Source organism: Patagioenas fasciata, chromosome Z, assembly GCF_037038585.1.
Source record: "Patagioenas fasciata isolate bPatFas1 chromosome Z, bPatFas1.hap1, whole genome shotgun sequence".
NCBI classification, from domain to species: domain Eukaryota; kingdom Metazoa; phylum Chordata; class Aves; order Columbiformes; family Columbidae; genus Patagioenas; species Patagioenas fasciata.
In genome coordinates, this window is record NC_092560.1 from 46,796,744 (window position 1) to 46,823,901 (window position 27,158).

The 27,158-nt window shown below is 37.7% G+C and overlaps 1 protein-coding gene across 4 annotated transcripts in view; it reads right to left on the bottom strand.

The window, feature by feature from the left end:
• EFNA5 (ephrin A5) overlaps nucleotides 1–27,158 on the bottom strand; it is a 219,519-nt gene that overhangs the window by 14,638 nt on the left and 177,723 nt on the right. For all 4 annotated transcript variants that reach the window (XM_065860658.2, XM_071801722.1, XM_071801721.1 and 1 more), the window contains one exon: nucleotides 24,860–25,152. In XM_065860658.2, the coding sequence (XP_065716730.1) occupies nucleotides 24,860–25,152 (293 nt within the window). The remainder of the gene's footprint in view (nucleotides 1–24,859; nucleotides 25,153–27,158) is intronic.

Sequence of the window (27,158 nt, forward strand, 5' to 3'; positions counted from 1 at the left end):
TACTAGGATGGCGCATACAAAAAGTGTTTCAACCATTTTATTTACTGATACTCACATGTAATCAGTGGTTTCCTCTGCTTGTCTTTTCATTCTTAGCTTTCTAATTACAGCATTGCACTTTTTCCTAAAATGCAAGTCCTGATACAAACAAGCAAACAAAACCCCAAACCAACCAAACAAAAAAACCCCACCATACAACATAAATGCAATTCAAATCCTCATTTAGCACCACAAATACATTTAATATTCAAAGCACAATCCACTATGGACCTTGTTAGCAAAACTGGAATTGCTCAGTATACAAATAGCACTCCATTTCTCTAAGTCAGTTAGATGGCACCTTTGTTTTAGAATGAGGGAACACTGGTAAAAGAGCATCCTTTCCTTGTGCAGGAACCCAATACTCCCCACTGTGTCTCTTCACAGCCCTGATATGCTGCAGATACTCTGCAGATGATAATTCTCTTGCCATTTTGCATTTCAGGTTTCTATGATCATTCACTTGGAGTAGTCTCTAAAGGTTTGTGAAACACTGTGGACGTAAGTCTGTTCTCACTATATTTTTGAAAACTGTGATGAATGTTTTCTTCTGCTCTCTGCTAAGATGTCCAGCAAACATGATCTCCTTGCAGAGAAGATCTGAGAAATCTCACCAGTATCTCACCTCAGTTCCTTGCATATATACTACTGCCAGCACTCTCTATATGTCACACAAATTCTGGCACTGCTAAGTGCTTTCCAACAAGAAGCACTGAACAGAAGTATCGGTTCAGACTGAGAAGCCAACAGAAAATTTCAAACTTCTCCCCAGCACACTAAATAGGGATGCCACCTGCATATAACTGGAGTAAACACTTAACACTGCTCAGTCAAAATGGGTGAAATCGTAACTTCTGTAATCACCTGGAGAAACATCACAAAGAGAGAACCTACAGCAACCCCATACACAAGATGCTGCATGTTCTAAATCAGAAATTCATGTTTATGCAGTCCTTCCTCTCTCTTTAGTCCTCTTAGTTACAGACAATCTCTTCAGGAGAAAACATTTATAGCTGGGATTTCCCTTTAGCTCTTTCAGGCACAATACCACTCCCATTAGTATAATCCAATATCCAGGTAACGTTATACAACCTGCAAATCATAATTCCACCATCCTGAAGTGTTTTAGCATCCAATATCCTGTATCAGCTACAGAGCTTTAAAAAGTTTTCTTTTTAAGAACAGTCATCTGCTTCCTTCTTTGTGAAGAAATGAGTATGTGTGAGAGCATTAAAAATGCAGTTTTCCATTATGTTTGCCACAGGCAATATTTCTCAATTTGTGCAAGTCAAAAGAAAAAAATAGCCTATTAGTTGTTAGAAGAGCTGAGCCTTTCCCCTGTAGGTTTTCATGTGATTTACCATACAAAAATGTATGCAAATTAGCCAGGTAAATGCAGAATTAGTTATTAATATTCTTCTCACAGTTTAGATTGAAAAAAGTTACAAATTTGCATAAATGGTACAACTGAAAAAGTCAGCTAGAATTTAATGAATCAATAAAGTACTCCTTTGTTTGCATACATGAAGCAAGGCCCATACCTACAGACAATGAAGGGGTTTTAAAAACTACTAATCAAAAAAGAAGCTAATACTGTCTATGGCTAAATACAGGCAAAAGTACTATGCACACTAGTAGTTCTAAATGAAGTTTTAAAATCCACAGTATTAAAAGTGCACTTAATATAAATGCATATTTCGCTATACTCTGCATGCTCAACTACATCTGTATGAGTGAATGTAAAAACAATCTTATCATATTTCTGTATGATCACCATGTACATACATGCCTACACACATATAAACTTACATTCTGCACTTTGTGCAAAATATAAATAACAAAGTGCACAGTAACGGACAAAAAGACTTCATAAAAGCTGTGTGCACAACATCAAGCGAATTGTAAAATACTACTTTTATTTCCTAATGTCTTATACCTAATTTGCACTGCCTTTGCACTGTGTAAAAACACTGGATTATTACGGTCTATCTCACAAGTAACTGTATTTCTCAGATCCCCTAAAAATAGCCTAGTAAATGGAAAAGACTTGCTGAAAAATGCTATTTTAGTGAGAGTTCTTGGAAGAAAGTAATACATAGTTACTGTTTCTGCATTAGCACTTAATGGTGAATGAAGTGTCCTACTGCAACTGCTTGGCCAGGAAAAATATAATTTTTCTTGCAGTTTCTGATCCATTGCAGCTAATATATCTGGTTGGAGGCTGCACAGATTCAAAGTAGGTTTCATATCAAAGTCATACAAAACAAAATTAAATCCTGTATGGTACAATAAGTTAACCATGGACTTCCAGTTTTATTAAGTCATTTGTCCATTACTTCCTCTGTAAGGGGACTTAATATTGTCTAGTCATGTATCTCTCTCAGATAGGCCCCTAGAGGGTGATTTAATGACAAGACTTCGCTGTTGTTGGCCTGGCTGGTATACTGGAGTCAGACTTTTCTAGTGCAGAGCATCCCAAAGCCCAGTCCCTCATAGTGCTGGGCACCTTCAGGTGAGCAGCAGCTGAAGCCTCATATAACGCAGACAGCATCACTCTGGATCCAGTTCAGTTTACTACAGCCATACTGTTATCATCTGTCCTCCCAAGTTGTCATATCCAGTTGAGTTCACGAAAACACAAAATTACCTCAGTGCAGAGCAGCTTCTACCCTTCACACCTTCAGGAGGACAACAAAGCAGACATTTCCGCTACAGGGAAACCTAATCCTGTCTGAGCAGTTCCTCTGAACCAAGCCCTGAACCAATATGAGAACCAAGCTCAGCTGTTCTTTGCAGAGACTTTTATTTTCACAAAAGCAAGAACAGTTATGTTTGTTTAAGAACCAGGGCAAAAGTATCATCTAACTGCAGCCTGAGTTTCCCAGAGAATCCATCTTGTGTCTATGGTGCTTGCTCTCATTAAAAACAAAGAAAGCTCAGCTGGAAAGAAATGAAAGGCATATCCTACTTTGAATGGACTTTCAGTTGCACATAAGCTCCTGTAAAATATAAGGAGGTATAGATGAAGAATAGATCATATATTTGCTCCCATATGAAATATTTGCAGGCCTTTCCCTCATATGAGATGGTTTCCCTGTCATAAATTCAAACTGTATTACATATCACAAAATAAGGGCTAACTTTTCTGCACTAGAACAATATAAATGACTGATGTCATACTTTTCTATTGCAACAAAACAACACTTATTAACTAAAATGAAATAAAAACATCAGATCTCGTTGAAGTTTTCAATGGCATTAACAAAACCAAATACAGTTATTGTACAACATTAAGACCGTATTAGAGTAAATTGCTAATAAAAGAAGTTAATACTATCAAATAGAGCACTCAGAGAAAAATATATCTTCCTCATACTCTTCATAAGCACTTCTGTTCTTTGATTTTCCCTTGGTATCACTAGAAATAAAATGTTTTTCTTCAAGCAGGCTATTCATTTCGCTAATTTCCATCTCTAAGAACTAGATATAAGTAAATTCTTTGAAGAGACATTATAGTCTTGTTAGTAACGACCTTCTCTTTTTGATCTTTGAAGCAACATGTTCACCCACATGGAATTTGTGGATATTGTATCATGCTACTAAACCTCATATACTTTAATGGACTTCATATTATCCATGTCTAGCTTTACCACTGCTGACATTATTATATAAAGCACAGACAAACATTCCATTCTACTCCATTTTCATGGGCTGGCCACTGTCTTTAAAATATTTAGAGACATTTCTAGCTTCTTACGCCATGCTTATAAATTCAGTTTACAAAAATACATAAGTAATTATACATGTTTTATTGTGCTAGGGGTGGAACATGTCGTAGACATGAAAAGTTACTTCTGCTGACTCACCTAAGCAAAGCAATTAAGTATCTTTTTCATGTCTTGTGGAGGAGGGAAAAGACATAAAGACAGGAAAAGATCTTCAAGAAGCTGCCTTAGAATCAGGAGAAATTTTGTAAAAAGCACATAATGTAGACTGTATATTATTGTCATTTAAAATTAAGGCAAACAGTGAGCATAATGCAAGTTTGAATGTGTTTGAGTTCACATGCATGCCCAGAAGTCTGCAAATGCACTGCTGAAAGAGAATACTATTGCTCAAAAGATTTCTGAAGGACATTTTCTCTTGTCAAAGCTCTAACAGCACCCTGACAGTGTTTACAAAAAATGCTTTTATGCATAGTCAGCTCTTACACAGATAAAACCAAACTTGAGCAGGATGGAAACCAGATATGGTAAAGTAGATACAGTAGAAAAGGTGAAGTTTGTAAAACACATCATAGTCTACTGTAACTCAGGCTCTGATACTGAGAAGATTCTCAGGGCAGAGACCTTCTGTTTCATTACACCTACTATGATAGGGTCTGAGGCCATGACTGAGCAGAGCACTAACACAATAACAGATGCCAACACTATATTAATAACAGTACATCTTTATCAGATGAATTTCCAGTTTGCTCAAGTCCTGTAAAAGCACTACTGAACCTTCCATCACTCCCCCATACAAGCCAGAAATTTTTATGCAGTCCTTAGAAGGATTTTCTTAGCCCTTCAATTTGTCACCTTTATCATGAAAAATTCTGGAACACATCAAGCTGTAGTTTTCTCTTGAACCAAAACTTGCCCAGTGTATCAGGTGTAACAGTTTTATTTAAACTTCTAGATGACTGCTTTTTTCTTTCACTTGTCTAGCTTGTGTTCAGCATTGCAGGCTGCATTTATGCTTTGAAATCCATATTTGAAAAAAAGTCAACGTATGTGAGAAGAGCTGCAGCATCATCAAGGAGAACTGTTGCCTTGTCAGGAATTTGACATGTCTCACCTATGTCAGAAAAGGACTGTAGATTGTCATAACTGTTACTGTGGGAAAGTCCAAAAGATCCATGGAATAGCTAACCTTTAATTTTACTCTGCCACAAATTATTTCCTTCTGTGTTTCTTTTTTTCCCCCCCCCCCCCCAGATTAGTGTATGCCACAGGATGTTTAGCCCTCTTTCCAGTGATCAATCCCAGATGAACTCAAAATTAGACAAATATGTGTACACTTTTCCATAACTAGGAGTCAAAAACCCTAGCAGTACGGAAACCATTTCTTAAAAACAATGAATACCACATCAGACTGTTGCAACACACAGGTACCTCTAGAGCTTTTCTCTTCCTGAATGCTGTAATAATTATTCTCCCAGAACTGAAGCATTTCTCCCCACTCTTCCAGAAAAGTCCCTGTTTCATACTAACAATCTTCCCAAGCAGGCTGGGAAATTCTCATCTCTATTTTCTATCTGGTACTTTCTGATCTAAGCAAGCACCTCCCCAGTGCAAGTTTACTGCTCTATTCTGTACACATCAACCAGTTAAGGAACTCGTGTAACCAAGTTGTAAGCAGCTTCCAGTGGTTCTTCCCATGCATATCTAAGATCATACCTATAGAAAATAATAGGAGATAAAACAAAACCACTTACTTGAAACCTCCTTGCTGATGTATATTTCACTTCAAAAGAGATGCACAAAAACGCTGTCAAATTAACTCTCAACCACACAGTATCCATCACTACTTGAGTGCCACTAACCGAATGTGCTGTTTCCATTCAACCATTAGAGACCCCTAGCCTAGTCATACTAACTTTGCCACTGAAGTGCACAATATCTATTCTGTAATCATGAAGATCTACTTACATTTGTGTCTACGTTCCTGGCTAGTTCATATCATGAACATCTGCACTGGATATAGTTTTGGTAGCTGTATAGAACTGCATGACAGTGTGCATCAAATGTTTCTTTCCCCTCACATTTAAAAGCTGGTTCAGTGTACTGAGTTTCTTCAAAGAGGCCCAAATACACTCTTGATTTACCTTAGTTAGGAAAAGAATCACCTGAAATGCATGTATTTTCTCCTTGAGTTACTGCAGCAAAACATGTGGGACTCAGAAAAACCTCCCAACCAAACAAGAAAAAATCCAGTCTGAGATCAAATAATTCACTTTGTGATGGGGGGAAGCATAAGTTCTGCAAATAAGTGTGTACTGTTTGATCTGGAGTCTCAAACAAGAGTTGAGGGTGCTTTCATACATGTCTATGAATTATATGATACGGTATTGCTAGCTGGAAGGCAAAAAAGACCCAGAGTATCTCCGTATGGATGCCGCAGAAGCAGCTAAGGCAGGCTATACATGCCTGCTGCTTGCTCATCCCACTCTCACAGCTGCCTACAGCAACAGCTGTCCTGCAGTATGGATACACATGGGGTCCAGCACACCCCAACTGGACTTCCAGCTGGGACAGCCATAAACCTGGGTCTGACTTGTGGCCTCTTTCAGTGACTGCATAGGCAGAACCAGTGACACAGAAGCATCCTTCTTGTTCTTTGTTTCTAGTTAATTTTTAACATCTCTATATACTTGTAGCTCACCTTTTAGGTATCACTGAATAATTCGTTCTTTAGCCAAGTAAAAGTGCTTGTGGTATACTTCTGCATTTTTCTGTTCTCCTGCAAAGACAATATTTTTTTTCTTCAATTAGGCTGGGGGTTGGTTGGTTTGTTGGTTTTGAAGCCCACAAGGTGTGTAATCAAAGCCGGCACCAGAGCATCCTAATTACAAAACCCAGGGAGGAACTTTTTGCACACGTTTTTTGGACTTCAGATTTCCTGTTCACAGAATCTTCTATCTGGGAAAGTAGAGATCATGAGAAAAGTTCAGGAGACAGAACCCAGACTGGCAATAAATAATTTTTCACTTCTTCCTTTAATATCAAGATCAAATAAAGAAAAATTGACCCTGTATTCCATTTTCGTTTGAGAAAACATCCTGAGGAAGATGGTGGGGATGAGATCAAGGTTTATGGTTTGGGGCTTTTTTTATTTTGGAAAAAAAAAAAAAAAAAGCATCTTGAAATAGAGCTGAAGAAAAATAGCAGGTCTGAAGTGCTATCAAGTGCTAGCTGCTTTCTGCTGAGCTGAAGTGACCATTTTCAGATCCTTTCAATCTGTGGTGAAAAGATCATTACCATGCTACTCCCGGGAAGTCAGTCCTCCTGCAAGTGAGCTCCTTTGTTATGAATATGGAACAGATGGAACCAAATCTATCTGCTCCATAGGAACAAAAACACTTACAACTTAGTTCTCTCTATTAAAGACTCTACTTAGCTCCTTTATAGCACTGGCTTTCTGTGCACTGCTGTGAGGTTTTGACTTTATAGAAAAAGGCACTTCATAAAAGCAATAGTTCTTAAACCAAAAGCAGCCTAAGAACTGGAGAAGATGAATGCAGAGATTAACCTGCATGGCTCCTTGGAGATATGCAAATTTTCAATTACTTTTTTCCTTTTCTTTTTTTTTTTTTTTAAGCTAGAGAAAGGTGTTTTTTTTTTCTGAGGAGGAAATATAGCCATATGTTGCACTGTCTGTGCATCATTAGCAGTAAAGTACATAGACAGGAATAGGCTGCTCACTCTAATAAGGGTGGATCTAACTATGTTACTGCAAGAAGGAATATAGATTTTATTTGTCCATTTGTAAGTGTGGGTCAGGATAACACCTGGCAATAACTATAGCAGTTTTTCAAAAACTGACTTTTTTGGTAGTAACCCTCACCATGCACAAAAAAAATAATACTTAATGCATCAATTTATCTCCAAATATTGCATCTTGTTGGGCCTATTTCATAAGACTTTAACAGAAGTTACATTAATATTACACCAATTAACTCTGCAAATTGAAAAGATGCATAAGCTGCAGCTGAAACTAACAGATGTACTTACTGACTGCTCATTTTCAGCAGAGTTAAGCAGGTACAGGTAGAGTGTCTTTCATTTATGCTGCTACCAGAAAAATAACAAATGTTTATTCCTAGCCACACATACACACAGATATGGTTTATATCAACTTCTCACAAAAACTCATACAACAGAAGTCAGCAACCTGCTTTACTCACTGCTTAATATGTTAATACATTTACCGTCTGGCTGCTTTTTCAGAAGTAATTGAAAAAAGGATTTTTGTGGCAGGATGCTTTGATTCTGACTAAATCAAGTCTTTAGGCAATTTCCCCCTGCCAGCAAAGGCACAGCTTGCCTGAAGTTGTAACCTTTGTTAGCGGAAGGGAACTGGCCTTGAAACAGATCATGAAGCAGATGTTTTATGCCAAATCAGAGTCTAGGGATACACAGGCTACTGCAAATAAAACTCTTCTCCTGTCTGTTCAATCATTTCAATTCCCTGCAGTGTGAAATATGAACTTGCCAACAAATGGCCAGTGTGCTAGGCAACACAGCAGGGAGAGCAAGTGCCACAGATGCACCAAGGGCTGGAAAACTCCTTCATTAGGTCTGATTTTCAGCCCAAGCCTCAGCAGTGACACGTGGGAGACACCTTCAAAGGAAGGTAATGGCATTTGTAAAGGCAAATTTCCATCAGCTTCAATTATAGAAAGTGCATGTACTTGGCTGGCAGAAAATGAGGTTCATATGGCTGTATCCACAGTTCATAGTCATTAGTGGCTCATGGCAAAGATGGTGGTTTTTTAATTTATTTTTCTTTAAAATTTTGCCACCTGAGACATGACTGCTGATAAAAAAAATCCCATCAACTTAATATCAGAGCTCTGCTACACAACTTTTGATGAAAGACCTACAGGAAATGCCATTGTTGAGTGGTGGAGCAGCTTCATACCAGGAGAGGGTAAAAGCCCCACTCCTACCACCTCTGAGGAGCATGGCAGGACTCTGGTGGCACCTGCGCAAAAGGGCAAGACAGTCCAATGCTACACTTCCATCTATTGGTCTGCCCATCTAGATGTTTCCATCTGACTAAAGTATTACCCGTTTAGAGACCCACATTTACTCTTGAAAGCTGTCTAAGACACCAGTTAAAGGTAAAAGAAACCCTGTACTTTCAAGTCACTTTCCATCCATGTCAACACTACAGTGACTCTCTCGTGTGTTTCTAAGCTAACAGTTGCACTTTGTGCTAAAAGGAAGAGCTGACAATACCAGACTATTTTAGCCCTTGATTATGGGAGAGCAGAATTATGGGAGAGAGATTATGGGGCTCAAGTTGTTAAGAATATTGTATTTGCACTTAAAAAACAACAAAAAAAAAACTGGTAAAACATAAACATACCATTTAAAATAACCTACTGACAAGCTTTCAAGACATTTACAATCTGAAAGAGAGATCACATTTTCAAAATATGTCAGTGTTTCATGTGCAAAGTATTTTAGAAATCTGCCCAACTATTTGGATAGCTAAGTGACAGCTAAGCGCTTCTAAAATTATTACTCTAATTGGGAATGCTAAGCACTTATGACATATAGCCTGTAATATGCAATCTATTTATTTCACCTACTTTTGGACTGAGATTAAGGAAGAACAAGATTGAAGAAGCATATGTGCAATTTACATAGAATAAATTACATATCTGCTCCAGGCTTAGGGGGATTGTGTTTTGGTTTTGGTTTGTTTTTTCTTTCTTTAAAAAATTTGTGTGTTCAGGTGCATTCCAGATCAGTCCTGTAAAACCTAAATAAAGATTATACTCAAATGTAGATGCACCACAATCAGTGCCAGTTTCACTGATGTTCCAAATCAAAAAAGGCTACAATGACCAACTAATCTGTGTGTTTCTCAGATTTTTTTTTCAGAAGTCCAGTTAAAGTTAATCAAATTAATAATTTTTAGTATTCAATGTATATATGCAATCTCTACTTATTTTTCAAATCTGATGTAAAACCATCAATGGGAAATTTATGTCTATAAATTAAAATACATTTTTCTCTACGAAATGACACAGAAAAAAAATTACCGCTACTTTTATTCCTTTCCCCCCCGGCTCCCCTCACAGAAAGTTATTATTTCAGGGTCTTCTCTCTTCAGCCTAAAATACAGTTGCTGAAGATGTAGGGAAATGTCATGGGTCCTCCTCTGGCTGCTTTATTTGTGTGGGATTTTTTGCTGCCTTCATTGTAGAATGTACATGTGCTTGTAAATTTACTTTGTATTTATATGTATGCAGTGCAGATTTACATGCACATAATAGCACACAGAATAGCATATGTTGTTCACAAGCATTCTGTGGAATGGCTTACATCCTCATGAAATTACAGATGTACTCACACATGTAGCAAAAGTGTAATTTTCATTTACTTTTCTAAAGCAAAATGTTCCTGATCCTCATAGTTGATGCAGTTCTGAAAATTTTCTCTTCCTTTTCTATTTACAACTTGGATGTGGCACTAGGTTCCCTGAGAGATTTATTTTTGGCATAAGACTATTATTCACTAAAACAAAATATTCTCTAGTTCAATAAAATGAAAAAATTCTGGGCAGAAATATCTCTTCTCAAGCAGGCTAGAATATTAAGAAATATTCTCCCTAGACAGTCCTTCATAAGGGTTTTTCCAAAGCTAATTCTTAAGGTACATCTTTTAGACCTCTGTAAAATGTAGAACAGATTACTGAATTTCCAAATTATCTCACAGTTTGGTTAGAAGTAATGCAACTGTTTCTGATGAGAACAAGTAGCTGGGTGCGGCTGAGTAGAGAGTGGTTCAAGGGTCCGAGTGCACAGCGCGTTCAACTCATTCCCTCACAGCAAACAGTGACTACTACAAAGAATTAGGTGCCAGGTAACTGCAAAGCTATTGGAAAAGGCAGTTTCTCTCTCAACTAAGAAGGCAACAATAGCGTGGTATGACATATAGCTTGGAGAACTCCAGTGAAATTGAACATTTTATAGTTTGCATACCAAAGATTTTGGTGGCAAATCAAAATGCTTGTTTTCTGAAGAGGGTATGTGTTTTCTTATGGAACCTGCAGCACATTTGTACAGAATCACTCCTGCCATCTTCTGCGACAGGAGAGGTTTCAGTGGGAATGTTTCTCCCCTAATGCACATGCATTACCACAGTAGTTACCAGGAAGAAGGGGAAGGGAACTAAGCACGGCAGAGTAGTAAATTTAACACCTCATATAGTCACACTTCTACCCTGAGAAGTATTGCAAGCAGTCCCTTGTCTAAAGTAGGGCTGAATTTACCTTTAACCTCATATTCACTTCCAAAAGCATAAGCGATGTGTAGTGGTAATAGCATGGTTACACCACATTGAGGAAAAGAAAGAACAACTGGTCGGCTCAGCCCATAGAGGAAAACGATTATGTAGTGAAAGTACAATACAATGCCCAGGAGGCCCTTCAATGGGATCTTATATTACAAATATTTTATCTTTCAGTAGAGTTAAAATTATATTTACATTGACAAAATTAGCTTTTTTATAACCACAACAGCTAATGCCTTTAAAACAAATGTTTTAAATAAAAAATTTAATCAATAAGTGACTTTTTCATACTGTTATTTTACGTACACTATGTGTGTGTATGTGCACATATAAGAGCATATAATCCATATACACATAACTGCTAAATAAATACACGATAAGTACAAGAAAAAAAGGTCACCGAGTAGAGAAGCAAACATTGTTACAAACATTTTGTCATTTTTGAAAGAACAGTACTCTAACCCAACACTTGGCCTTAGGAAAAAGGAAACAAACCCACAAGCAAAATTCAACCAAACCAAACAGTAATAGATTCTTCACTAAACAGTTTCACTGCAAATTTCACATATGCTTGTATTAAGCCATGGATATGATCAAGTTCTCAGACTTCACCGAATTCATCAGCTGCCCTGTGCTAGTTTTGGGGAAAGAGGGGTACATTAACTCTGCCACAGGACTTCCAAAACCTCCATGAAACAGAATCACCCCTGCAGATATCTCATCAGTTTGATGCTGAACAGAAGCCTTCCCTGTTACAGCTTGAGTACTGGCCATAGTAAGTTTCTCAGGGGAATAATACTACCCCTACTGATTTTATCATGTCCCTTTCTCGTGAAATATTTCACTGAAAATAATTGGAACCTAATGATGCTTCAGAGGAGTCTCTATATGAGAGAATGATATAATAGGAAATGTTATGTTTGAGACTATACTTTCTTTTCACAGGATCCTTATACATCCAATGGGAACTGTCAGAGCCACCAATCAATTAATTTTCTAATCTCTCTGTAATGAGTTTCTTTCTCCTTCGACCCTTGTTTGTGTCTTTTGTAGCAAACAGTTGATTTTTCACTTGTGTTTCGATTTCCTTTATTTTATACCATCCTAAAATACAAAGTGGAAGAAAAAAAGGGAGCTAGCCATAATGGAACAAAATAGAGCATGTTCAGTTCTTTAATTCCTTGGAACATGATAAGCTCAAAAAGAGGTACACTAGGAAATTGATTTAATCTGGTCAAAACACGTGAAAGAGCGAAGCTCATGCTGGCAGTTTGCCTTTCATTGCTGTTAAACCGTGCAACATTTGTTTTGACCCCTTTCTCATAATTCTAGTCTTTTTCTTCACATACTGTACTGGGTTCATGGACTGCTGCTACAGTACTCCATAGAAGTACCTGCAGATGCACAGAACACGAAGTGGTCACCTGTACTACATTTTCACAGAGATGTAAATAGGGCACATGAAGCTGTCTTGAGGGGGAAAAGAAAAAAAAAAAAAAGGAATGATGCAGGCAAAGAAAGAAGGAAGCATGAAGACAAAATGAAGGAAAATGTGCTAAAACAGCAGTTACATGGGCATCTCACTTCTCCTATTGGAAATATGGACTCACCAAAAAACTAAGAAATGTGTGTCTGGTTTGCTTTTTAACCCCATTTTGCTTTGTTGATTAACCCGTTTCTGTTCTTAAAATGAATTACACCATCTTGTACCTCCACTATAATTTTATCAAGGAGGCAACAAATCATGCTGGCAGTGACGGTCTGCATTGAAGTGAAATGTATAGTAAAATTCAGTTTTCCTCAAATGAATTCTTGAAACCATTAATCTTTACCTAAATGCCCACAATAACTGTTTTATTCTCTGTGGCAGCTGGGAGAAAAAAAATGTCTTCCAGGAAGCATTTTGGCAGCCAATATGCTTGTTAATAAAACCTGAAGAACATTTGTGATTAATATAAACTACTAATTCCACTCTTAATGCCTAAATGTGACAGTGACTAATTTACACAGTTTCACTTGAGCTGCCACTGAGTATTTCAAATGGGACTACAAACAAAAAATGCTGTTGCATTGGTGTACGTTTCTAAGCAAAGCTACCACTAGTGCGGTGCTACAGATGAGGAACCCTATCTCCGATAACAATTTCTAATCATACTGGTTAATAATTCTGCTTGAGCTGGCGGGGGGGAATGTTCAGCACTGAAAGCTACCTAACACCCTCTTATTATAAGGTAGAAGCAGCACATTTTGTACAGATGTTACAACAAACTGCGAGGTTGTGAGGCAGCTGTTGATTCTGCTACCCAGTTGGCAATATTTTTTTTGTGCTATAATGGGAGACAGCTAAAATGTTCACAGTTTAAGTTCAAAACTCAGTACTGCAGCAAAGCATGCAGGCTGCAATGTCGGTGCTTCACAGCACACTGCCAAGCAGCAGTCAAGCAGATACTTGTTTCCTCAAAGGTGATCTTGTGATTGCATAGATTACTACAGTGAGAGCCAGGTAAAGAGATACAGCACTATCAATGGTGAAAAATAAATAGCATCCATATTTCAAGGCTTCAGACAATTGGTTTGAAAACTAATACCTTTGTCATGTTATAAACATGCTGTACATGTATTCTTACACATGATAATTTGAAACTCCAGTAGAGTTATAATTCGCTTGCTTATATTCAATGGCTAATAAAATAATTTTAAAAGTCTTGTGTAATGTAAGAAAATTAAAAAAAATTAATTGCTAAACAATAACCTATCTGTATCTGTTGCTTATGTCTGTGCAATGTTGTCAACAGCCTCACTGCAACATACCTTTACTCCTGAACAAACACATGCTTTCCTTTTGCAGAATGTCTTCTGCGAAACCTTAAAATATTACAGAGAAGTAGTCCACATGCAGTTCTTAATGCTACAGCCATCAAGATCTGGGAAGATGACCCAGTATTACTAAAAGTAGATGTGTCCAAAAAGCACATAAGAAATCCAAGCTCACATCTGCACAATACCCCCACCCATAACTATTAAAACATAATGTACATTAAACCACCCTGGTGTAGTTTTCCCTGAATACATTTTAAATGCCACTACAGCTGAATTTTCAGTGTTTTTTAAATGGATTAATATACTGTGATTCTGATTATCTTTCAAAAATTAACATCATTTCACCCCCAGAAGATCAGCAACAGCAACCTTACTCCCCGTATCCATCATCAGGAGCCTGGTTACTTTTGTGCATAGAATGAGATTCTGATACATCCTCACGCCATTTCTAATTCACTAAAGTAGCGCTGTATCTAGCTGGCTGTATCACTTGATACTTTAAATATTAAATATCCATGATGTAAAATGGAAGCCAGAGAGATTTTAGAGGCAGTAAAAATCTCATTTGGCCAATAATGTAGACCTAAGGATGAACTACTGCTTTCCTGAGGGAAAGTGGAAGCATTTGCAAGTCCTAAAAGATTTTTCTGTAATTTTTCAGAATAAAGCACTTCTGTGCATTTCGGAATACTCTGTTAAAAAAAAGAAAAAAAAAAATCTTATTCTATGTGATTTATATTGACCTGTCAAGAATCTTGGAGATAGGAGTATTAACTGCATGTGCCATTTTGAGCCCAGAGTCTTGGCCACCTTGTCTGAATAGTAGGTACTGAGGAATAAAAAGTTATTGAGAATTCCACAACATTCTCCTATTTTACAGCATCCTCTAATATCAGAGGGTTAGGAAACTTAGAAACAACTTGTATCTTTTAAATCCAACTACTTATGAGCCTATGGAGTTGAATGTTGAATATTAATTTATGAAGCAAGATCATCAGCCAATTGCTTAGCATGTGGAAGCATTTTTTCATGAAGGGAGTTTGGTTTTGGTCTACTGGTTGCAGGCATGCATATATACACTCGGTATCATGACACTATCAGCAGAGAAAGTGCTGTCTTCATGAGTTACTCCGAAGAACAGGGAGACTTAACATGCTGATGACACAGAGGCAATGAAGTACAACACTGTTATTCCAAACGTCACTGCTACATTATTTCCACTTCTGTTGGCATCTGCTCCATGTTACAAAACACATACTTTCAATACAACAGCTCATTAAATAGGTTTCAGTTTGCTCAGAAATCAAATTAAGACAGTGTTACAGAGTTATAAGTCTTCAGATAATCATTAATAATGAATGCTCTTCACTTCTATGAGTTTATTCATCGAAGGAATCTACATGCTTCACCTTATTCATCTCATACCATCCCAGTGAAGTACCACTGCAAAGAGCCTCACCCGCCACTGAAGTGCAGCCGCCTCTGAGTCGTACAGTTGTAACTGTTGAACATCAAAACTGATTTAAAGCAAGGAAGATGAACGGTCCATCAGGATTTAAAGGGCTGTATGCAACTCATTCAATTGTATTTCCAGCAGAACACTGAAATTTAAATACTTTTAAGAAAGTTGCAATGGGATTTTTACAAGACTCACAGATGATAAAAATTACAGTAAGCAATAGCCACCAGTATGAAACATTTAATCATCATTTCCTTTAAAGCAGATATATCACATATGGCCTTATAAAATTGCTAATTCTCCTTGGAGGTCTTCTATGCAAGGTATAACTAACCTATCTTTTTAATGTTTCTGATTTCATGGTTACATAGCAACATTAAATACATCCTATAAAATGAACTGGTCTTTGTTGAGCATGTCAGAAGCAGAAAAAGATAAAGACAATCCCATCCCTTATCCTTTCTGTCTGTGGGCACTCCCTCATTGTTCTAAAGTCCAAAATCAGTACTTCAGTTGAAAGCAACACAAGGTACTGGTCTTCCCTACAGGGGTGAAGACATACAATATGCTCATGAGACAGTTTTCAAAGTTGCAGATACATAGCATATCCTCCCGCTTTTTATATTTCTGTTGCTATCAGGATCTTAATGGTACTTGAAACTTGAATTTTTGAAGCATATGAATCCAAAACATCTTCTTTCAACTTGTTATCTGAAAGACATTCATTCCCTTTGAAAAGTTCAAACAATACAGACTAGCACTTCCGTGTGTTCTCTCTTCATTTTCTTACACAGGTTTCTCCTGAGTCCCAAATATTCAACAGCTTTTAACACTCCCTTTGAGGGTTCTAAGAACACTACCAATGTCAAAATCTATTAGACACTGTTTCTGCTTTCTTTTTAGCAGCACCAGCACTTAATTCTTCTGATGCTTTCTAACAGAAACAGTCTTTTAATCTACACACTAGGCTGAGTATGAATTCCCTTTTAAAGGTCACTTTCCTTGTCTGTCTAATGTTATCACATAATTTTTTTTTTTAAGTACACATTTATCAAACCCTTTCAATTGCTTTGATTTCATTCAGAACAGCTGGAGTGGTTCTGGTAAACCAGTTATCAAAGCAGGATTTGTAGTAGAGTGGCATGTCTGAGTCCTCTGCTGTCAGAGTAGCATCAGTGTTTATGTTGATCAGATCTTGATTGAAAGGTTAACAGGGGACCTGGTAATAAATAATGTTTCCCCAAAAGAAAAGGGCAATTAACAGACTAAAATGTTTGTAATTCCCTCAGCATCCTTTAATAATGTTCTTTAGTTAACCTTCATTTTTCAGCTTCTGGTATGAACCAGGATGTCTGGAGAGAGAGTTCCAAAAGGCATCTTCTGGCCTCATGTCTGCAAAAAGCAGTAAGAAAACACGAACACCAGCAGTATCTGCATTAACTAAGAGCTGCTGAATTGAACACAGCCTTTTTTCACTTGCTGGAAGTCAAAATCAAACCTTCACTTTCAGAGCATAATATCTGTTATTAAGTCAACCACTTCCATGAGTAGAAACAATTTTTTTTAAAGTTTAGCTTATGGAGAACACACAGTGCCTTCACTGCCCCCAGTAGTAAGCTGAGTATGGCATGGATATCAACCTGCTCAACTCATTTCTCTAGAGCTTGCAGAACTCTCTAAACCTAAAGTTCAAACTTCGCCCCAAGCCAAATCTTTGACTTTCAGTCCCAGTATTGACAGATTCGAGGGGGGAATATATCCAAAACAGGCTTTCTATAGCATCAAAATCATCTACATGAGGGAAAAAACACAGCCAAATAGGGGTTTTGCTGAAAGAACTTTACATACAATCGCAGACTGTACTCAGTGGAAAAAGCAAAACAATCTGTTTTCATGTATGGATAGCCTTATTTTTTCCTACAGAAAAATCACTATGGTTATTGATCAAGAAGCCAAACAGATTTAACCAAGGACTCTGTGAGACAAGTAGTACTAGAATTGTTCAAAATGACCAACTTCCCGAACAAGCAGATAGAAAAGGTACACAATAGGGGGTTGCAAAAGATATCCAGTATTGTAACTACAAATGAAAGAACAGAAACTCCCAGAAATACAGAGTATTACTATTAAAATGGAAATTAATTTCTTCCTCAGAAACTGTGAGGATGCTCTGAAGAAGAATCAGTATTAGGTGCACTGGTGAAATAATTCTCTTTTACATAAAGGCAACTTTAAAATCAGGCTGACAGTGTCTTTAGAGTTACATTGGTAAATGCATAGATAAAACACCCACTGTGCTTACGTCCACTGTGCTTTCTTTACATTTCCAAGATGGTATAATTTGCCACTTATGTCAAGGTCAGTTTTCTGGTTAAGAGACTAGTCTTTATCAGCATGACTGCTTAGAGAGAAACCAAATATTTTAAGTGTTGGATGACCAAATATTACTGTGCTATCCCAGCTGTGATACAATAACAGAAGTAGTAGACTTCCTCAAAAAGAAGTAGAGTAACCTAAACATTAGCCAAACTGTCTACAGTAACCCTTGATTGATTCTAATACTCCTCAGGATGCAACTGACTAGGTCACACTGGTTTCTTTACATTATCTCCTTTTCCAGCAGGAATTTCCTCAGACTCAAAACCTGAGAAATACTCTATTATACCCTCAGACGGCATCTCCTACCAGCAGACCTACAGTCAGTGGTATAAACTGCTACGCTAACAACAGCAACTGGTTCTGAAAAACGCAGAATTTCCAGGTCTATAACAGGACAGAAAAGAGAGATCATTGTGTAGTTTTTTGGAGGTCTCACATTTACCTTTCCTGATAGGTCAAGACTACAGTTCACAGTCTTTCTGTTTTGTGCTCCCATTACATCAAACTAAAACCCTGGCAAACATGCAGAGATCCCTAAATCAAATAATCATCATACAGTGAATTCTGCCTGTTCATGAAAAACATTAATATGCACTAATATTAAGCTGGTGCTTGAGCAACAGTCATGAGCTCTATGCAGCTGTTTAATACCAAGTAACTATGAAGAAACTACAGTGGAAAGTCTTCCCAGAATTTGTCTCCCATATAATATCACAGGCTAATCAACCTTGTCTCTGTCAAGGCCCCTTCCTTAATTTTTGCTATACCAAACTAAATCCTAAAACAGCAGAAGCCAAGCTGGAATTCTCAGAAGCTATTCCAGGCTCTTAATCATGGAAAGCTTTTGTTAGGTCTGTGTTAATTTCCATTAAAAATGGACAGTGCTCTTCCTATGCTAAATGCCAATTTGTACAGTTTGTACAGGATATGTACAGTTCCTCCCAGTGAGTTAGACTTCTAAACTCTGTCAATAATTTTTCATTAATAACCAAAAAGCCTTAGAATGACCACCACCAAAGAGTGCTGGTTTCGTGTCCTTCCCCATCTCCAGGAATTCAGTGACACTTGGAGAAGGCATTTCAGTACAGGTTCTAGGGAAGCATCCCAGCTGGAAAGGAGGGAACAGGAACAAAGCAACTTGATGATAATTTAAAAATATGCTTACAGCTTTGTCGCAAAAAAAATAGTAACCCTCCCAAAAATTAATCTGGTCATGAAACAAGGAATTGCACTGGACACAGAAACTGCTAGAGGATTGTAGGAGAGACTGAAGAAAAATAATCACACAGACAACTACTTAACATCTATACATGCACTCACAAAACATGGTAGAAAGGAGAAGAGAAAATAAATTCAGCTCAACTGTCATCAGAGGCTGTTAATGCCTTAGTTAGAGATCTTATTCATAATATAACTACCTAAGTAATAGGCAGAAGTAAGACAAAAACAAGTGGACATACTATAAACACTTTTTTTCTACTACTGTTCTTTCTTTGAGATCTTTTGACTCAAAGAAGCCTCCAGAGGTATGCAGATGGTTGCAGAGAGATGGTCCAACTACCTGGCAGCTGTTAGGAAAAAATGACAGCAGGATTCAAACAGTCACACAGTTTTTGGAACACGGTGAGGACAACTTCCCGTCAGAGATAGAACAAAATAAATGAAGAGAGAATATTTTATATTTGAAATCATGAAAATCACTGTTTCTCCTATAGAAGCAGCAGCTAAGACCATCAGGGTGGAATGTCATCTCAATAAAAGCCCTCAGGAGCTAAGAGTCAGAAATTTCAGAAAAATAAGGAATTAGTACAGACAAACAAGGATGATGAGGGACAAAGGCAAACATTAACAAAATAAAGGGAAGAGGTAACAGCATGTTGCCTGGGAATATATTCTATGAGGAAAAGCTGTGCAGGAGAGCTGGATGTTATTAAGAAGTGTATGTACCACTGTAAGTACAACTTTACAAACTCAGTTCCTTAATTTAATCCCAAATTTAAGAACAATCAAAAATACTATTTATAACCACAATTAAATTCTCGTGACAAAAGCATATTATTCTGGTGTGCTCAGGAGCAATATGGTTACAATGAAAGCTTCCTAAAATTGACAATCACAAGCTTCATGCAAATAAATGGTGACAACAAAGATACAGTGACAATGACACATCATTAAAGGTGATATAAAGAAACAGCATAAGCATGTTGACAAAAAATCAGAAAGACTCACACAAGTGAAGACTACAAAAAAACAGTAACAGAAAAAGGTTACAAAAATAAGCCACAAGTAAAACAAGAGGAATTTTAGAAGATGAAAGGAGCTCTTTTCTCAATAAGAATAGAGAAAAAGCCAATTAAGCTTTGTTCAGAGAAATTCGATGTAAAGCCTGCTAACTGCTAGCAAAAGCCTTCAAGATCTTGCAGAGAACAGCAAGAGGACTGTAAAGAAGAGCAAATCTATCTGGTCTCCCTAGGACAAATGTTGTAAGCATATATAACTGACAATATTCACAGTGATCAACAACTAAATCGATAATGTATATGAAAATCTTGGACAATAACATCATAAAATCAGCACAGATTTCTTAAGGAGAAATAATGTCAAATATCAAATTATTTGATGGAATAATAGGACTGATCACTCAGAGAAAAACATATGCTACAGCTTACTATTAGTACAGCTCTTAACACTACACATTTATTGATTTCAAGAAAAGAGCAATATGGTCTAGCTTAGCTGACACAGGACCTTGGTTCAGAAACTGCAGTCAGGATTCTGTAGTAATCTGTACCAGTCTGACACTAGTAATGTCTTCATAGTTTTATTTCAACACCTGTGATGTTTATTTGCCAGTTGTTACTATTACTTTATTCAATACTTAGCATCTTAACAAAAATAAAACACCACTAAGTAAGGAAAATTATACCCTCATTTTGATTTATATCATTACGTAACATCATACATTTTAGGAGCTTTTTTTACCCCCTTTCTTGCTTTTGTGTTCATCTATACTTGCACAATACCCCCTCTTTAACTTGCATATCCCAACTTATTTTCCCTTCCATATGACATTAAAATGTCATATCACTAAGAATTTTGATCTTGCTTTCTCTATATTTCATTTGCTTTTGTTTCAGTAGTAATACTATTTTGTCTGGTTTTAGGTTAACATATACTAACCTGAGGTGAACACCTGCTAAAAACTAAGTAAAAACTGAGACTTCAGGTCATGATCCGTTACTTACTTTCCCTAGCCTACCACTTTGCACTCCCTAATTAAAAAGAAGCTAATTTCCTGTAACTATTTAACAACTTTTTCTTTTTTTCAAAACTAAACTCAATCAGTACTTGTTGATTATGTCTGCAATGTTGAATTGCTTCTTCAATATAAATTTTGTATCAGAAGGACAGATTTTTTTTTTCCTTGTAATTTTCTAGAATGAACATGAAAAGAAGAGAGATCCAAGTTCACCTGAGCCATATAAGGAGGCAATGGCATAACAAAGGAAAGTGGCATTTTCAAAACCAACAGTTCAGAAAAGAAGAGACAATGAGTGTTCTAAAATGATTGCATTCTCAGAAAATAAAGGAAGTAAGAGAGGCAAGTCACATCCTTTAAAGGTAAACCGAAGATTTTCAAAAAAGCACCAAACAAGGCAGTAATTGCATTAAAGACTAAACCAGCCACTTAAATTTCTGTCTTTCCAGAGGTCTAGACCACATGACACATTTTGTAACCCTTAAACAAACTGGTGCTACATAGCCAGCCTTCCTCCTCTCCTGCAGAGAGGGCAAAGGTTTCACATCTGTAGAGGAAAGGAAACCTACCCTGGCAAAGTAAAAATTTCTTTAACATACAGACACAGAAAGGTAACAAACGTGGTCTCTGTAGGTTGGACTAGAGCCTGCTTACAATTTTGATGTGGAAACAATGGACAACATTTCACCATCTTGTTTCATCAGCATAAACTAAGAGAAAAACATTCCAGGATGGAAAACTCTCCCCTGAGGTTTGGATTTATGTGTTAACTTAGTGCACAGTGCTTTCCTGCAACTGTTGCATCGCCAGCCCTGCTACTGCCCTCAGCAGAGTGAAGGATGAATGCAAATAATACTTAAACTACAGAAAAGGAGGAAAAATGCCTTTGTGTCTCTGAAACATGCCTAAAAATTTAATTTCTGTGAATAAGTTACTGGTGAATGAACACTTCTGCTGCTAAATTTTTGCTATTTTACTTCTAAACACAGTTGAATATCATAAAGCTCAATTATTTTGAAGGAAGCCCTTGATGGTTAAATGATTCAGTTAAATGAATTTATAGAAGATACATAATGATTTTTAGTGAAATATTGTATTTAACCACAAATGGGGAAAGTCAGGCAGAAGCAACCTGGTGTACTTGAACAATAAAGCCTTGCTTGAGAGTTCAATGGATTTTGTACGTTCTAACAATGAAACTATTAGCTGGACAGACCTACCTGAGACTCCTTTTTTTGTTTTTTTAATTCACTTTTCATTTTGTTTTCACCTTAAGTATTTCTTTATTTTTTAATATTTATAAAGCTTTTGTTATTGTTTTTAATGCTTCCAGCTACTGATGCCATCCCTGTGCTACATTTTATTGTGATGGTGCAATGGTAAAGACTGCATTCCTTAGCTTAAGTACTGCTGCTTGGTTTAGTGATGATGCTCAGGAACTGAATAAAAACCCAACCCAACCAACAACAACAACAAAAAACGCAAAACAAAACAAAATAAACAAACAAACAAAACACCCAACCAACAAACAAACCAACCTAACAACAACAACAACAAAAAAGCAAAACCCCCCAAAACAAAACAAAATATTCCATTGTTCCCAGGAAGCTTGATATCAGAGTTTTGAATGACACAAAACTCCTCTTGAAGTTAATGGCAAGTTTTTGTGAGTGATGCGAGTAGGACTGGGCCTACACAGTACAGATTTATTCATCCAAGAACATCATCCACTTAACTCTGATATCTTTATGTGATTTCTTATGACCATATTAAAAAGTTTTCAGTAACATCACTGCTTGCTTTCTAAATAATATCGTTATTATTATTATTATGCTTCAGCACAAGAATAAACCTCTGTTATTCTGATGCTGAACAACCAGTTTTATTTGCTGGAATAAAAAGAAATGAATAGAACTATCCACTAGGAATCTATTTCCCTACAGATTTGGAAAGGGAAAAAAAATATCTCGATGCTGAAGAAATGAGGCTGAAAAACAGGGTTCATGCATATGCAGTTTCTCTGGTGAAATGAGGTGGAATGACTGTTTCACAGTAAAAAGGCCAGCTAAACATATGAGGGCAATATCTACAGCCTGCTGAAAGATTTCAACTCTCTAGTCTAAAACTAAAAACTGAAAAAAAAATTGCTGGAGAAGTCAAAACTTGCCAGAAACAGAAGATGTGGGTACAAAACCAATTGATGAAATAAGATCTTTGTTGCAGGATTAAATAAATGAGTCAGCTGAAGCAGTATCAACTCTACAGTGTGGCCAGGGAACCAGTTAGCTCAACCCACTGAATCACAGAATCACAGAATGTTAGGGATTGGAAGGGACCTCAAAAGATCACGTAGTCCAATCCCTCTGCTGGAGCAGGAACACCTAGATGAGGTTACACAGGAATGTGTCCAGGTAGGTTTTGAATGTCTCTAGAGTAGGAGACTCCACAACCCCCCCGGGCAGCCTGTTCCAGTGCTCTGTCACCCTCACTGAGAAAAAGTTTCCTCTCAAATTTAAGCGGAACCTCTTGTATTCCAGTTTGAACCCATTACCCCTTGTCCTACTGTTGGTTGCCACCGAGAAGAGTCTGGCTCCATCCTCATGACACTCACCCTTCATATATTTGTAAATATTAATAAGGTCACCCTTCAGCCTCCTCCAAGCTAAGGAGACCCAGCTCCCTCAGCCTTTCCTCATAATGGAGATGCTCCACTCCCTTCATCATCTTTGTTGCCCTATGCTGGACTCTCTCCAGCAGTTCCCTGTTATTCTTGAACTGAGGGGCCCAGAACTGAGCACAATCTTCCAGGTGTGGTCTCATCAGGGCATAGTAGAGTGGAAGGAGAACCTGTCTCGACCTACTGACCACCCCCCTTCTAATACACACCAGGATGCCACTGGCCTTCCTGGCCACAAGGGCACAGTGCTGGCTCATGGTCATCCTGCTGTTCACCAGGACCACCAGGTCCCTTTCCCCTATGCTGCCCTCTAATAAGTCATTCCCCATTCACTGCTTTTTAATCTCCTGATGTTATGACTTCCGTAGCCCCAGATGTTATCCTATATCTCCTCTGGGTGCCCAGGCCAGCTCCAGTGCAGGCCTCCATGAAGGAGAGTGCAGAGCTTGGGGAGGTGCCCCCCACTGTTTTAAGGAGTGGGCGTGAAGGTGTATGAGGCCATTCATGCTCCCCTGCACACAACCTGCTCCCATGGCACCCCACATCACCCACACTGACAGAAACAGCTCATCTGAGAAAGAAGGAGAAAAAAAAAAGGAAGGAATCAATAAGGACCCACTTAGCTTAATGTTAGGAATATTTACCCCAAGAATTATAACTGTAAATACTGCTGGACTACTTGACATCGGGACCCATACCACTTACAAACTACACAGACCTCATTTTCCTTAGGTGATAAAATATTAGAGAGACAAGTTTATTTAATCTAAGCAAATAAGAAAATCCAGGAATTTCACATCCAAAGGATTAATTATTTTTCCTCATATTTGGGCACAGTTTCTATCGTACCCTTCTGGCTCTCTCCTCCTCCTCCACCTCAGAGTGCTGGAATAAATGTAATAGTGCGCTTTGCTTTAAAAGTCAGCCATAGTTCAGTGAACTGGCTGACAGGCTATTTCATGTGAGAAAAGAAGCTGTGATTTAATCTCATTTTCATTAGCTAGATTCCTAGCTAATGTTGTATCTGGGGGTAGTTAAGCCTGCATCCATTGTAAGACATCTGCATCATATACCATTTGGTCCTCTGTACTTCCACAGAGTGTAGGTGAAAAATTAGCACTTGCTGTGCAACAGTGGTAAAATCTCTATATACTCACAGATGTAGAAATATTCCCGGCCTGGCCTGAACTCAAATCCTAGCGAGAAGGGCGTGAAGAGCTGGAACTTTTCTGAGAACTTCAATGGTCCATTTGGGGAATGCGGCCGATTACACTCCCACCTCTTGAACCCTTTGGAGGTGTGATCGCAGGAGCTGTAGCCATCAAAGTTCACCATGTATAGAACGTAGCGTTCAGTCTTCTCTTCCGGTACTGAGTCTTCATAGTGAGGGCAGAACACATCCAGGTAGTCATTGATGCAGACATCAATGTGGTAGTCACCTCGCTGGAATCTGAAATCACAGGAAGAATTCAAATTTAAGCACAGTTAAATCAAGGTGACCTTGTTGCAGAGTAACATGCTCATAAAAGAAGTATCAATAATGACACTTCAGGTTGTTTCAGTTTTGCACATTCAGTCTCAAAAATAACTTCTACAATTCAACAGAGCTATCAGAGCCTGCTTGTGCAGTACTATGATCCAACAGCCTTCTGGATAAAGATATTGCTTTCTTCTCTTACAAAATGAGTCTCTTGCTAATGCACACCAAGTTACGGGCTATCCTTCCCTATGGTTTGTTGAATAAACAAAGAAAGTATCTGCTTTATTTGGTTGTAGTAATTTTTCTTCAACTGGAGAAGGAAGCAAGATGCAAAGCCAAAACTGCATCAGCCTCCCCAAATCAGTGTCTATAGAAACATCTTAATATGCATGCAAATAAACAACCCAAACACATCCTTTTCTCTGAATCAGGCACTAAACACCCCTGTGCTGAAAGCTGATTTGACTGCAAGTACTTATAGTTACTACAAGAGCACAAACAGCTTTACTCTTTTTGATTAGCAGCAGTTTGTTAAGATGCAAAGAAAAGCCTATATTGCTTTTTCTGTATATATTTGAAAAGCAATGCATCTCCTTTCCAAATATACATGGTGGAGACATTGCTCTGTTCAGATAAAAGATTCTGGGATACGAATTATCAGCATTCAGGCTAACATGATAGTCCTGAATGAGTGCCAGCAGAGAACTGCAGCACAAGGTATCAGCCCAGATGCACTGTATTATTACTATTATTATTACTGAGGAGTCCTTAGAGGTGTGAGATTCTTGTTTTGTTGGGACTGGGAAGGTTGTCAGGTTTTTTTCCTCTCCATGCTTCACTTACATTACTTCTCTAATGCCTACCACAGTATCTGGAAGAAACCATGGGGACAAATTCACTGATGGTCTCCATGGGAGCTTATACTATGATGGATTTAATAATTACATATACCAGGTCTGTACATCTATCAAACTCCTTGGGGCAGCCAAAGAAACCAAACACTGACCTACTCCACTTCAGGCTGACGGGGCTACTTGTAGCTTCTCTCTTTCACAGCTGCAGTTGTCAAGTGTACCACAAAGCAATAAAAAGGCCATGACAGATTTAACTATAATACTTCTTTTTAGCTGAGGGGCATATTTCAAACACCTGATGGGCTTGAAATCTGCCATCTGGATTCTTCTACCTAATTTCAGAGAAAAAAGCAATGATCTGCTGGCCCTCTAAGGATAAATTCAGAGCAAGCTACACCTTCCCATATCCCTATAATAATTTAACTTCAATAAAATAGCTTTTTAAAGGAGAAAAACTGAATACGCATCAAAGCATGATATATCTGTATAATTTCAACCAGTGCACAGACTCGTGGTTCCATTCTGTAGCACAGAAAATTCTCTCTGAACCACAGGTCTTCCAGGAGAACTCACATTTATCTAAATCTTTAGTTAACCAGTGGCTTCAAAACCTGTCACCTGAACAGACATCACAATAAATTTTCAAAAATGTATTGTTTTCAAATTGGGGTCTGTTCTCTGTAACAGTTAACAGTACGCCATTTCTTACAGGTAATGAAAAAGAGCATCTTATAAGATATGAATAGGAAAGCCACATTCTGGCAATGATACCTCTATTTTTTTTCAATTACAGTTTTAGGAAGTAAAAATGAATACATGTTTATTTATGTGTGTGTATGTGTTTCTGCCTGCACACACTTTTTAACCATGCAAGTGACAGACAATGCAGTTTTATCAAGGGAATCTCAAGGTTACCTCTTATATCAGCCTATGCCTTCACAATAGTGTCAAATTCTGTTTCTGTGAGAGAAGCTATATGCTTTCAGAACTACACTTATGTAATGGTAGACATTCAGGATCAGAGTAGTCTCTTTACTCTTGTAACAGCACCTTATGTGAACTGCTCCTCCATATTCTCTTTAAGACAGAGATAAATAGGAACTTCCCTAGTCCATTCATCAG